Here is a 14963-nt window from a genome sequence, read left to right on the forward strand (position 1 = left end):
TTTGAAATAAAACTTTAGCTTTAATATGTGATTATTACTATTAAAAATATTCTAAAATTTTCCACAAAAGTTCAGGAACTACCATCCAATTAATAATTATTAATAATTAAATTGAAATTCTAAAACTTATTGAAAAATATAAATTTAATGAGTTATCTCAATGTATTTATAAAATAACAATATTCTTCTGTCAAAAAGTATAAAAATAACAATATTTTCACAAATTCTCAGCGAAAACCATATAACATAACAATATTATTCACAAATTCTATCTATCGGTCAAAACTATTTCAGTCGTCCATAAGATTGAGCCGATTTGATTGTGTCATCCAAAGTGTCTGCCACGTCATGCTTGAATGAAAACCCCATATCCAAAAGTTTCTTCGAAGAAGCAGGAACACGAACACCATTATCATCTTCACCGTCGCCTCTGTCATGATAAACCAAGTTGCCTCACCTTATAAAAAAAAAAAAAAAAAATCCCTAAAAACATAACTAAAAAGACCCTACACGATGGGAGAAGTCTACATACTTGAATTGTGGAGTAAAATGTGGATAGCGCTTATGGATGAAGTCCGATAACTGAGAAACGGTGAGAGAGGTAACACAGCAAATATGTCGACCTTGTACTTTTGGTTGCTCCATCAGAAATATATGAGCCTCACATAAATCCTCAATATGAACTAACGGTATTGATCCCAGAAACGACTCACTCAATTTCAATCCTTCATGATGGCCTGTAAACCGAAATTGTCATGCTGCCCTTAGTGTTTTAAAGTTTAAACTAAAGTATTTTACATATTTTTCTGCCAAACCCTCTCCTCAACTCAAATAGAAATGTCCTATCATTCGCCTTCTCCCTATTCCTGGTTTGATTGTTTCACCTTCACAAGAAGCCCCATAGCAAACACCTCAAAATCTTTAACGAACATATAATAAAATGACTACATACCTGAAATGGGGCTTAATATTTCACCACATGAATACGGAAATGTTGAGATAATGGCTGGCCCACCAACGTAACCCGGTCCAATTGTCACAACCTCCATTTGGCCACTGTTTAATCCATACTCAATGGCGGCTTTCTCCGCCACAGTCTTGGATATGCAATAGAACTGCACGCATGATAAGCACGACATGTAAGTTAAACCATATTTGAGATGCAAATTTAGCCATACTACTCGCACTGTATATACGTACACTACTAGGGCCGGCTTTCCTGCGCATGAATTCCAATGGAGTCCAGTTTGACTCGTCGATACTGGAGCCAGTAATAAGCTCCCCTTCTTCACTCAGCGGACAGGCTGCTGCCACCGAGGAAGTATAAACCACACGCCTCACCGATTTCGCGCGCGAGCAGGATTTCAATATATTTAATACCCCTTTCAAAGCAGGCTGAACAAAATCATCCTGTCCCATAATTTTATACTTTTTATCTGGATTATCTCTCAAAAGTTTTTGAGAAAGACAAGTTAAATTGCATAAATCAAGATGAAAATTAATGAAGTCGCCAGAAATATAAAATTTATACGCTGTTAAATCGCTTTTAAAACCTTTCGTACTTCACAAATCAAATCAAAGGTGTTTTTTTTTTTTAAATTTTAATAAATATTATAAAATCTTAAAAAAAAAAATTCAAAAATTATTTTTAATTTTCAAAATATTCCTATTATTTTTTTTTTATCAAAATGTTAATAAACATTATAAAACCTTTTTAAAATTTTCAGAATTATAATAGAAATTCAAACCATTTTAACTATAAAGTTATTACCATATAAATTGCCTATATAACGAATTGGCGGTCTAATGAGTTTTCTAGTAGACGTTATCTCATCTTGATACAATGCCTCTCATCTTGATACAATGCCTCTATCTCGAGGTGTTTCCTATATGATGCAATCAAATTAAACCTTCCCCGTATAGTTGGCGTGAATTTTTTTTTTTTCAAAGAGGAGAGAAAACAGATTTTAAGCAATTTATGGAGCAGATTATGTTATTTCTGGCGCAATGCTAGGTTAATTCCTCCAATAGATCTTCATTGTTTTGACAAGACTGTTTGTAAAAATTGATAAAACGTCACACAATTGAGTTTGGGTGCGCCTCTTAGCCAGGATCTTCATACCTGTAAACAAACATAAAATCTTCAATGAAATTGATAAAACCACAAATGCACAGAAATAAAAAAATAAATAATAAATAATAAAACATGGATCTGGAATCAAGGGGTGAGATCTGGAGCATGTATTTAGCATCTCTTCATCATCTGTACATTTAGCATATCATGTTCGGCATGATCTCCTCATGTTCTTCGCATCGTTCAGTTCTTTCAATCCAGTTTGCATTGACACTAAGTACATAGTTTGGCGGAAAATTTTGTGTCTCGGAAGAAATATGGGATCAACATTCCATAAAAAACAACCGCCAGCCAAAATTCGATGTGTTGACGTTGAAGAGATGGCGTGTTGCACTACGATTTTGCAACTGAATCCGGTAGGATCCTCGTCCCTGCAGTCAAAAATAAAAATCGTATTTAGTTTAATAATATCACAAATCTAGTTTTGATATGCCACGACATCGAATTTATGCATTAAAATCACCGTACATAATTTGTGTCGTGCGCCTTTCCATCAGTGAAATGCCATATTAGTTGTTTAAACCATGGCACGTTGCATTGAGCTTTGCTTGGTATGGTTAATTATAATTTCATCGTTATCATTAATGATTTCAAATTTGGTCAATGAATGATATTCACATTTTAGTTGGTGTGGAAATATTTAGCTTTCGAAATGAGTCGTAAGAATATGAAAACATATTCCTTTCATTATATGTTTTAATTTTGACATACACGTTTCCTTATAATTTACATCCCCTAGGTTTGATTCACTTTTATACCATATCTTAGTATATTTAGAACATACTATGTTGCACCATATTTAATTTACATTATGTCCAATATACTCTATAAAATTTATATAATACATTTTTTTTGGTTTATTATATACAAACCATAATATACAACAAATTTATAAACGTTTTGTTTGTTTCGTTTTTTTGGTTAATGTTTTATTTATATATATTTATATATTTAAATTAATAAACTAGAATATATGCAATTCTATAAAACCGATTAAAAAGAAAAACAAAATGTATATTTATAAATATAATATATTATTCACATCCATATGGTGAAGGGTATGATTAAGAAAGTGCTATGTGAAAGCCTAGTCTAACTAAACTCATCAAATAATCCAAAAGAGGATGGTATTGAAGCAAACTGCAAAATATTGAAAGCAATCAAACTTAGAAATGTGTCGAGTGACAAGGAGGAGATGTACACCATGTGAAGCCCAATGCATAATGAAAAGGTGATATGGAAACCAAAGATGCTAAATCACCTTTATGTGGCCAGTGTCATCATATATGCAAAAAGTTACCATAAAACAAGTAAGGCGTCAATCAAGACATGATTGTATCCTTGAAAACTTGGAAGCCAAGCACTAAATAACAGAGAAATCAAGAGTCACTCAAAACGCCAATAGAGAGGGAGTTATGCAAAAACTAAAATAGAGGGTTCCCACATTTTGTGTGATAAAATGATGGGGGATTGTGTTTTACCATAACAATGGAAACATACTGGGAAGAACCAGTTATCTCTAGCTAAAGATAATGAGATTTACTTTATTCAAAGGTTACAAATAATGGAGTTCAGGAAACAGTCTAAAATTAAAATATTTCCATAGGTCTCACATAAATAGATTAAGTAAAATGAGTTTGTAAATATAAGTACTCAAAATGATTCGATTAAAAGTCATGAATCCAAATTTGGGAAAATTTGTTTTAAAACTATTTCATATAAAAATAGAATAAGGTAGAGATAAGAGTTTTTAATAAAGCATATATCCATTTTATGATTGTCCCTGACATCGGCTCGCTTCCAGAGAGCCTAAAAGGTACCTCGATGAAGTTTTATTTTATGCCATACAAGCTTAGTCCCACTGCCAGCAAGCATCCATAGCCCCAATGGGTTTACTTGTATTTCCCATTCTTCCTCTTTGCTCACCCTTTTGATAAGCGCATTTTCAAGCTTTTAGTTTATGATGTATTTTAGTGAAAAAGGTGGCAAGGTAATAGAGATTTATGTTTAATGGACATAATACTTTCATAATGTGTACTCCAAATTCTTTCCCTAGAGCTATCAATCAGAGGATTTTATGTGGAGGGGTTGGAGGGATTCATTGTGTTAAACTCAAATTAGTTTTTTCCTTGAAAAAGTAAACTCAATCACTTAGTAAGGATGTGTGTTCCTCCATGAAAATGTATGGTCTTATGGTTCCATTAGGATATGAATTTAATGATAAATGAAACTTACTGAAATAAATAGAGTTAAGAGATTTCCCATGCATGAAAACAGAGTTAGATTGAAAAGTCCCCTATCTGAAAGTTGATAATGTTTTTAAAATAATATGCACGAGGATTTTCAAAGGGATAAAAAATGATATATCATGAAATAAACTCCATGAAAAGGGGTGAAAAGGAAAAACAAATAAAAAATGAAAACAAACAAGTTTTTAAAAGAAAAAGCATGGAATCAAAATGACTCAAAAAAGATGATGACGACTTGACATTAAAGCATTAAAATTGTGTTTATAAATATTCATCAAGTTAAATTGTTGTCTTGTTTAAAGAGTTGTTGTGTTCCTAGGTTTATTAAAAATTAACTAATGACGAGTTGTGATTAACAATTGCTTTTGTGAGTTTTAACATGGATAATTTTCCCTAATCATTACTTACTTTAAAAACATATCATAACAATGATAAGGGAAATATCAGATTAAGAAAAACTCCCTGAACAAGTCTTTAAATACTTCTCCTCTAAGCATTTTCTTTTCATCACAATTGTCTTATTCACAAAAGTTAAACTAATGCAAACTTGCAAAAATGACACCAAATACAAGAAAGAAAATAGAATGGGAACTTAAACAAACTGAAATAAAAACAAACAGATGATAATAATGATACATACCTAAAAGAATTTGAGAAATAATTTACCTCATAGATGTTTGTTTTATTCCATGTATCTATTACGAATCATCTTTTATTCAAGCTATAAAATAAAAAGAATTTTAAACTATTCATAATCTACTCGAAAAAAGAATTATGGCTACGTAAGATAGATCTTCCAATGTAACCAAGAAAATTCCTTACTATCTGCAGAAATATACATTATGTACATTAGTAACAAAAATTCAACAAATATCTAAATATTAAAAGAAGACTTATGTGCATATATTGTTAATGTGTTTACAAAAAGAATTTTATTTGCAATCACCCTTTCTTGAAAAATGTCCTGCAACCAAATCCCTAATGGATTGTAAAAGTATGGATGAACATTCATTAGAGTCTGGAAGAAATGAAATGGAAGAATCGATGAACAAATGTTAATTTTATGTACATGAGAGAAATTATGAACTAAGTCATCCAAATGACCTTGAAATGAATTCTTAAGCGGATCATTGGATGAGTGAGGTGATTGGAAGAATGATGAATTGATACTATCAAGTGTTTGAACAAATAAGTGATAATTAATTGGATTATGAACTCTATGCACTTTTAATGATACACTCGATAAGTATTGAATGTCAATTTCTTCAAAATGCCAACCATTAGTATTTATCCTATGGTTAAAAGACAATTGAGACTGATTCACAAAAAATTCCTTCCCACAAGTTTTGATTTGAATGATATAATCATTAACAGTGTAAACATCAACTTGTGGAAATGATAAAGGTTGAGGTTCAAGATCAAATATAGGAGGTTTAGAATAAAAAATAGGAAGGGAAAGGTCATTACAATTTGATGTAGTCTCAAAATGAAATTCTTGATTGGCAACATTGGTAAAATGAAAATATTCCTCTTGAAACAAACATGAGTTATGAGAAATATGAGAAATTGATTTGGTTATCTCAAATTATGCAGAGCTATCGCAAAAACTTCACTGAAATTCCCCTCCTTTAGAAATAACATACATCCACCAAAATGACCAAATTCAAATTTAAGAGAATTCTCATAATCATGAAAATTATAGTCTATTGATAATTCATTAGCCTGATTAAATTTGTGTGACAATTCATTACTAGTGAGGTCTAAAGTAATTCCTTTGTCTTCTTTAAAATCGTATGTATCAAAAGGAATCGATAAGGATTTAATAAAAGAAATGTCTTTGCAAAATAGATCTAGGTAAAGGCAGCAATAATTGTTTGAGGAAATGAACTTGAAATATTCTCTATCTAAACATGTTTCATACTCATCCAAACAACTTCGAGATTCATGCTCTTGTAAAAAATTTTCATTTTTCTGAGAATGAATTTGTAATAATTGAGTTTGGGAAATAGCATGAGATAAATCAAAAGTATCATTTGTATAATTCACATCATTTTCATCAATAATTTCCACTTGTTGATTTTCTTGATTAATAGTAATAGTGGATTCATTTGAATTGTCAACAATATTATCAAGAGGAAGATTAAATTCAACATTAAGATGTAGATCTATGCATTGTTGAGATTTATAATTTATAGATTGTGCATTGTTAATTTGATTTAATTTAGACATGCTATTTAAAATGGACAGATCTTTGGTTACTAATACCTTTTCCTCACAGGGAGAAGGAAGAGAAAGGGCTTCTTCTAACCATTCTATAAATTCCTCATTTGTAGGTTGATCTTCATAATCAAATTTTAAACATACCAATTTTTATCTGAGAATGAAATCAGCTAAGTCTTTGTTTTATAACTTTCTCAAATTCTAAATTTCTTCGCATACCTGATCGTGATTACAGTTTGTAAATGTATGAAGGAATGCCAATGCGCACTCATTCCAACTGTGGATAGAGGCAACTGGAAGTAATTCACACCAATGTTTGGCAACGCCTGTAAGAGTCCCTGTAAAAATCCTGCATAAGACAAGTTCATCAAGACCAATATCTGAATCAGTGAAATCTAAAGAAAATTGAAGAATATGTTCAAATGCAAAGGCATAATTTTTCTTGCTATTTCAACAGGAGGGAATTCAGTTCCAGGACTTCTTTGATGAATTCTTCGACAGTAGGAACATCCTTATATCTTGCCATGGCTCACTCCAAGTCTTGGAGTTGCATGCTTTTGGCTGATATGTCTGCATCATGGCTTATCTTCAAGACCTCCATGCTTTGTTGCAATTAGGCCAACTGCTTAGCAGCCTACATGTTCACACTTTACCTCTCTATTTTGAGCTGCCACTCGAGCTGTGTAATCTTCTCTTCCTTTTCTCTCAACAAAATAGAGACTTCGGTAGCTTGGAACATGGTGGTTGTTTCATACACTCTTATAAACTGTGATAATCTAGTCAAGTTTTCATCTGGGTTGGAAGGAATGTCCTCCAAACTATGTCCATCGGCTCATTTCTAGCTGAGATCTCGAGTGTTTCTACCCTTCCCCTTTTCCTCTCTCTTCTTACTACATCCTTGTGTAGCGGGTTGTAAAACACATCAAGAGGAGGGATTTCAGTCACTTTTAAGACAATCTTTGATGTGGGCGGAGCAGGGATAATTTCACTCTACTGAGAGGTTGTCACTTGCTCATCCATTGGCTTAGACTCTGTATTTTCCTGAATATGCAGAAGAGTTTGACACTCCATTGTTTCCTGGGTATCTATCATTTTCAGAGTGTCTTGGAGTTTCTTATTAAACTGATCCCACTCTTGCTCCAAACTGCTGCTTTTGACCTCTGAATTGATCTCTTTAGATGGGGTGTTCATAACCTATTTCTTCACTAACTTCTGATTGGATTCTGTTTTATTATCAGTGTCTTGCACCTTCCCTATGTCCAATGTTTTCTCAGTATGCACCTGAGATTCTATGCGATAACTAGGTCCTTCACTGTTGACAGTCACACTCGGTGTAGGCTTGTCCTTGATTTTCAACAAGTGCGTTGGGATTACTTCAAGCCTTTTGTTTCTGAACTCCCGAAAGTTTTCAAAATCTTCAGGAACCAGATTTTCACTTGCCCATTCGAACGATTGTTCGAAGGATTCAGCCGACTGTAACGAGTCTTCCAAATCGTTAGATTCATGATTGTACGGCTTGATCTTTACCACAATAGTGATGTTATATGCTATCTTGTATTGATAAAATTTCCTTTTCGGCAAAGTATGAAGCCTGAGGCCTTCTAGGCTTATTGACTCCTTTGTCACATGATTAAAATTTGCTAAAGAAAAATAACCGTAGCTGATACAAAAAGATGGCCATAATAACTTCTTGCTTTCTTTGAGAACTTTGGTCAGGACTTTTCCCATGGTCTGGTGGGCTATTTATCTTGCTAACAATTTATCAGAAACATACAAAGGGAGGACATGTAGGTCTGTTGTGCTACCGAAAAGCCTAATGTAGGTGAACCATTCTTCAACAAAATATTTTCCAACAACCAAAAGGCCTGTAGCGGCTTCTTGGGAAAACCTGGGGGCTTTCTTATTGAAAATTAATTCATGTAGCGCAAAATAACAACATGGCATATTTTATAGAAATCGGGTATATAATGGGATTCCAAAGTTTTCTTATGGCTGAGATGGATAGGGTAGGGGTCCTGCAAGGTCCATTTCTAGCCCAGGATTGGAAATTTAGTGCAGAAACAGGTGGCGTCCATAATGTAGGCACTAAAATAGAATGGAGGAAGGTTCTCTGGAGAGGAGGATCTCTTCTGTCAATATTCGGTGATAATGGTGGCTAGGTTATCAGATAGGATGGTGGCCTAATTCATAATGTGGGAATCAACATAGGCATCAATTAGAGGAATCCATTCTATAGAAAACTTAGTGTTATTGGGTAGCTTGTATAGTCTACATAATATAGCAGCTGGATAATTGTAGGGTTTTGCCAAAGAGGCTATAGGATACATACCTGATTTATCAAATTTGAATTTTTTCTCCAATACTCTCTAGCCCTGAATCATCTTGAGGGGTTCTTCCTTCTTCTTTGTGAAGTTGGTGACACATGCCTTATCATATATATGCTGAGGGTTACGTACATTCTACATTTGCTTCAGGTCCTCTGCTTTGAATGACCCCATGAGTTCCATTATCGAATTCCTGAATTTCCTATCTTCAATGGTGAGGTTTTCCAACACCCACCTAATCATATCAGTGTATGGGAGGATTTTAGCTTTCACTCCTATCCTATGAAGGAAAGAGGAGGCGACATCCTTCAATTGGATTCTCGAAGGTCTTATTGAGTCATCTATTGCTCTTGCGACGGTAATCTTGGGACCTTCGTCCTCAAGCCTATTGTATATGACCTCCCAAGTTGTTTCTCACCCGTTAGTGTCGCAGACTATATCAGAGAATATAAGAGACATTTCTGATAGCTCGGACTCCGTATCACTCTATTTTTTTTATTTCTACATCACCTTTCGCAATGACATGTCTTTTGTAGCTTGCCTGAAATGGACGAGATATATCAACGTAGGCAGTATCGAGAAATTAACACTGAAAGCTCTTCTGAGATGAAAATTTCAAATAAGATATTTAGTGTTAACTACCCATAACTTGAAAAATCATTACCTCTCCTCGGGCTGCTAAACATTTATTACCTTGTCAAACCATTTATTATTATATTAAAACGCAATTATTTCACATGCTTACTGCTTTATTTGCACATCACAATATTTAAAACGGCGTAATATAGCGTTGCCTGGTTATGAGAAAAATTTTGATTGCTATCATCACAATATCACATTTCGCAAATCGTTAATGGATGTCATAGTGGCATGGCTTAATTACTTGCAATCCCTGTGAAATGCGATTGTGAAATCGTAAGTTGTTTTGATTGGGATATCGCAACGGGAGGTTTAATTGCATATCGCAATTTCTTTAAGATGTTTTATCATTAACACATGGAAAAATGTGATTTGCAATTTGTGATGAGGATCTTATCCTTGGGTTATTTTGCAAGAGTTTTCAAGGGAATTTCTTAGAGTTAGGTTTTATTATTCTAAGACTAAAAAAAAAAAAAAGGGTCCTCATTTATATGTCTATATTAGCTATTACTATATATATATATATATATATATAAATGGGCGGGGTGGGGGGGGGGTTTACATAGTACAACATGGCCACATCTTCGAGGCAAGGCTCCTCTACACAATGACAATAGATGGAGAAGGTCGTGGAGGAGTATAGGGATATTTTCGCCTCACCCATAGGGGTAACTCTGCATTGTCAGGTCAAGAACTCCATCAATCTAACCCCGGGCGTGCCACTACCCAATGGACCGATCTATCAATGCTCTGTTCTGGGGAACGATGAGATCAAGAGGTAGAGTTAGGAACTATTGCAGAAAGGGCACATCAAGCCAAGCTCATCACCTTGTGGGAGACCAATTGTATTGGTACAAAAGAAGGATGGGACCTGGAGGCTCTGTATTGACTATTGGGAGTTGAACAAGATCACTGTTTGGAATATGTACCTAATCCCACAGATTGATGACCTTCTAGACTAGCTCAAGGGGGTCAAATATTTGAGCGAGATTGACTTGAAGTCAAGTTATCACTAGGTGCGTATCGAACCCTCTGATGTGTGGAAGATTGCCTTCAAATCTAAGGGGGGATCTTCGAATGGTTGGTCATGCCGTTCAGATTGAAAACTCCCCTGTAACCTTCATGAGACTGATGGGTGACATCTTACAATCCTTCACCAATGAATTCGTGGTGGTGTATTTCGATGACATCTTGATCTTTAGCCAGAGTTGGGAATAGAACCTCCACCATATTCGATAGGTCCTTCAAACCCTATGCCAACACAAGTTGTGAGCTAACATGGATAAAATGCACCTTTGGCCTTACCCAGGTTCAATATCTCGAGTAAAACATTGATAAGAAGGGTGTACATGTGGACCCATCCAAGATACAAGTCATTCGGGATTAGCCAACCCCAAGCACTCTAACAGAGCTTCGCAGCTTTCCGAGTCTTTCCAATTTCTACTGTAGGTTCATGTTGGGGTACTCTCATATCACTTGGCCATTATGTTAAGTCACGAAGGGTGAAGTCAAAGTAAATTTTTTTTGGTCGGAAACCCACCAACAAGCATTCTCTGAGTTAAGGAATCACCTCTATTTTGCACCAGTGCTCACATTACTAGACCTGCAACAACCATTTGATATTGAGACAGATGCCTCTGACTATGCTGTTGGTGTGGTTCTTACTGAACATGGGCATCTAGTGGCTTACCACAGTGAGACACTTTCAAATATAGTCTGAAAGTACCCCAATTACGAAAAAGAAATATATTCCATTGTGTAGACCTGTTTTCAATGGAAGCATTACATTCTGGGGAAGGAAACAATCATCCACACAATCCATAGACCTTTATAGTTCATACAGGCACAAGGAAATTTGTAGAATGATCGCCATTAGAAATGGTCCACCTATTTGAAAAAATTCCATTTGAACATTAAGTATAAGAATGGAAGCACCAATAATGTCGTTGATTGCCTCAACCAACCACTGGTCACGACGCTAATCACTGTGCTCGACTCCTGTGGTCATGAGAGATCGGGGTGGCCGCATCTTTACAAGAGCGATCTAGAATTCGGCAACATATACCAGACACTTCTGGAAGGGAAACAAGTTCCAAATTTTCACCTTTAGGATGCACTGTTATGCCACCTGGGACACATCTGTGTTCCTTCAAGTGAGCGTACCAAGACAATTTGGGAGGCACACTACAGTCGGGTCGTTGGACATTTCGGAGTAGAGAAAACATTGTCGGTGTTGTACAAGTATTTTTACTGGCCAAAACTTCATCAAGATGTTGGGAAGTACATTAGATCCTGCACCGCCTGTGCCATTTCCAAACTAACCATCAATAATCAAGGCATGTATACTCCTCTACCTACTCTTAGCTGGCCTTGGGAATCTGCCTCCATCAACATGTTAGGCCTTCCTTCTACTGAGCATGGTAATGATTACATTTTCGTGGTCATCAACAGATTCTCTAAGATGGCCATCATGGCAGCATACAAGAAGAGTATCATAGCAAAGGCCACTGTTGAGATCTTCTTTGACTGAGTATGGGTACACTTTGGGATCCCACAATCCATTGTATCATATTAGGACAACAAATTCCAGAGTGCATTTTGGTCAAGTATCTGGTCGATGCTGGATACAAAACTTACTAAGTCCACGACTTTCCATCCCCAAACTGATGGCCAAACAAAGGTTGTCAACAGGATGCTCATACACATTCTATGCATGCACAACTCGAAGCATCCACACACGTGGGATGAAAGTCTCCCCTATGTCCAACACAACTACAATAGAGCTCTCCACAACTCAATAGGACAGAGACCCTTTCAGGTAGGGCTCGCATTTCAACCATTATGCCAAATTTATGTGGCCATACCATTTGCAGCCCCTTAGGTAGATTTGGCTCACATTCACTCTAAAGATGAAAGGGATAACAACTTCATTGAGTGCATTCAACACATCCGCCAGTAGGTCCATGATATATTAGATAGATCCAATGCTAAGTACAAGCAACACCATGATCATCATCGAGTGCCGTAGAAGTTCGAGGTGGGCGAAAACGTTTAGCTACAATTGCAGAAGGAGTGCCTTACTAGACCCCACCTCAAGCTTCACCTGCTTTGATATGGGCCATACACCATCAACAAGGTCGTCGATCACAATGCCTTCGAGCTCAGCAACCCACCATTCCTTGGTCTACACCCAATGTTCATTAGATCGCCTTCGGCCATACTTTCCACCATTGTTAGACACATTTGATATTGAAGAACAAATCACACCAACATAACTCCACTTTAACTGCATGGAACAATCCACAACTGATGAGATCATGGACACACATATCAAGAATAGTCGCCAACAGAGGATACATCTATATCAAGTTGTCAAAGCATGTCAACTCCTTCACCAGAGCAAGTGGTTGACCACGGACTAGGTTCAATAGAAATTTCCTCACCTCATGGAGGCTCTGCATGCAATGGGGACTGTTTCTTCCTAAGCGGCAAGGAATGATCCGAGTGGATATTGGTGGCCACCTGCCTTTTCCAACTATACCCCCTAGTAGGTTTCATTTGTTTACTTGTTGATTTCATCATTTACTATTTTTAGTAGTTTTTCAGGTCTTCAACTTTTAGAGCAGTTTTGACCCCCTAAATGACATTTTTTTGGGGGTTTGCAGCAGACTTGTAGATGTAAGCAAGGGCTTTCAACGAATCTTGTAGTACTCAGAGAGACCTTTCCCAAAAGGTATCGTATACGCCAAACAAAGATAATATGACCAAGTTATGACCTCACGAAGTTGGTTGCCAAACTAACCCCAATGGAGCCCAGAAACTCTTGGTGTTACATCTCGTGGGGTTAGGGTTTTGATTTTTTAGGGTTTTATCATGTTTTACAATAATAAATAGGCCCTTGAGCATCATTGTAACACAACTTAGAGGCATGTAGCTGCCACATCTCTTCTCAAAGATAAGCTAACATCGCCCGAGCTATCTTATTTCCATTGTGTTTGCAAGCATAGTTCAATATTTTTCTATCAATGAAATGAAGTGTTTTTTTGCTGCATCTTTGTGCTTATGATTATATCTGTAAGTTATTGTGTTCCTGTTTAAGTTCAGATTACTAAGTTTATATAGTTTTTGGGTATCAGCTATACGATCCAGAGATACTTGTAACTCTTATGGTTTGCAGCTGTGTGATGCGTGGTCTTTGAGATTTGATGTTATCACCTTTGGCCTTATTAATAAAGAATTAATATTAGGTTTAAACAGTGCTATGAATGACATGTTCTCCATTTCTCTCCCTGTTCCACATTATAACTTTCGGGGTTATGGTTAGTTTTTATGCGGTTGCTGCCTCTTTTCTTTACCTAATAATAATATAGCTCAACAATGGGAAAACTTAATGCTTATCAGTTCTTAATTTCTTATTCGTTCTTTTTTCAACCACTCAAACTCTTTAGGGATAATAACAGTTGAATAAAATGCTAGGGCATGTTTCTTCGAAACCTCTTCCAGGAGGAAGGTCTTGCCAGGTAAAGAATTATCCTCTGTTGTTGAGGTTTTGCTTATATAAAATCATTTTTCAACATTATCTTTGTTTTACAGGAACTTTTGTTCAATGCCATCCCTCAATCCTTTTTGTTGTATGGTTTTTATAATGTGCCTCACAAAATCCTAATGGAGTTTCCAAGACTAGCAACAGGGGGTTTTCTCTACTTTTTTCCTGAAGCAGGACTTATTCCTCATCTACTGCACAAGGTACAGACTTCTCCGTATCTTTATTGTGTTTCGAAATCTGCATAAAGTTTTCCCCAATTAATCTTTTTGTCTTTCCTCTATTGGTAGGGTTTTCCGGTGGACTGCCTTCGAGGCCACCTTCACGTAATTCTTATCTGTTTTTTTATTGGTTGAGGAGGCTATATTTACTCCTAATTATTGCCTTTGATAGTATACACAAGTACTCACTCCGCTCCACACTGAGAGAAAATACCATGAAATCTTGCAATTATTTCCAAGTTTATCTCACACTGAATTCCTCTTTTCTAAACCGGATTTTTTTTGGTTCATAGTTGAATTAATGTTCCCTTCCTAAGAATGTAATTAGAGTTCTTGCGAAGTTTCGATTTGATTCAACTACTGCCTTCACTTCATGCATTTAATAGCTCTGGGTTTCGACCCTTTTATGGGTTGTGTATTTTTTATCAAGTTCTCCAGTGGCTTACAATGCCTCATCTTACGACACATTGTCAATTGTGCTCTACACAGTCTAGCATATTTACCTGGATGTTTTTGTTGTCACGTACCTTTGTCTATCCCACATTCTGAAAACTAATATAAAATTGCCCTTATACTTATTTTGCAATTTCCATATTATATAAGTCCCTTTTATGACATGCGCATTGTCATGTT

At 35.8% G+C, this 14963-nt stretch overlaps 1 protein-coding gene across 1 annotated transcript; it reads right to left on the reverse strand.

Moving 5' to 3' along the window:
* Positions 1–210: 210 nt before the first annotated feature.
* On the reverse strand, positions 211–1457 carry LOC149166049 (anthocyanidin reductase ((2S)-flavan-3-ol-forming)-like). The gene is made up of 4 exons (XM_089431270.1): positions 1201–1457; positions 953–1115; positions 533–737; positions 211–430 (listed from the first exon to the last, which is right to left on the reverse strand). The coding sequence occupies exons 1-4, from the start codon at positions 1417–1419 to the stop codon at positions 286–288; spliced, it is 732 nt and encodes a 243-aa protein (XP_089287396.1). The 5' UTR covers positions 1420–1457; the 3' UTR covers positions 211–285.
* Positions 1458–14963: the final 13506 nt, after the last annotated feature.

The sequence above is a fragment of the Pinus tabuliformis genome, chromosome 5_1 (genome assembly GCF_031772625.1).
Source record: "Pinus tabuliformis cultivar Carrire ecotype Pingquan chromosome 5_1, CPIR1, whole genome shotgun sequence".
NCBI classification, from domain to species: Eukaryota; Viridiplantae; Streptophyta; class Pinopsida; order Pinales; family Pinaceae; genus Pinus; species Pinus tabuliformis.

Bases quoted from the DNA above. Each gene is read 5' to 3' on its own strand.
- LOC149166049 (XM_089431270.1), bottom strand. From the start codon at position 1,419: ATGGGACAGGATGATTTTGTTCAGCCTGCTTTGAAAGGGGTATTAAAT. The intron at 1,116-1,200 runs GTACGTATATAC...TCATGCGTGCAG, and splicing joins GGAAAGCCGGCCCTAGTAGT to TTCTATTGCATATCCAAGAC. The intron at 431-532 runs GTATGTAGACTT...TTATCATGACAG, and splicing joins CATTTTACTCCACAATTCAA to AGGCGACGGTGAAGATGATA.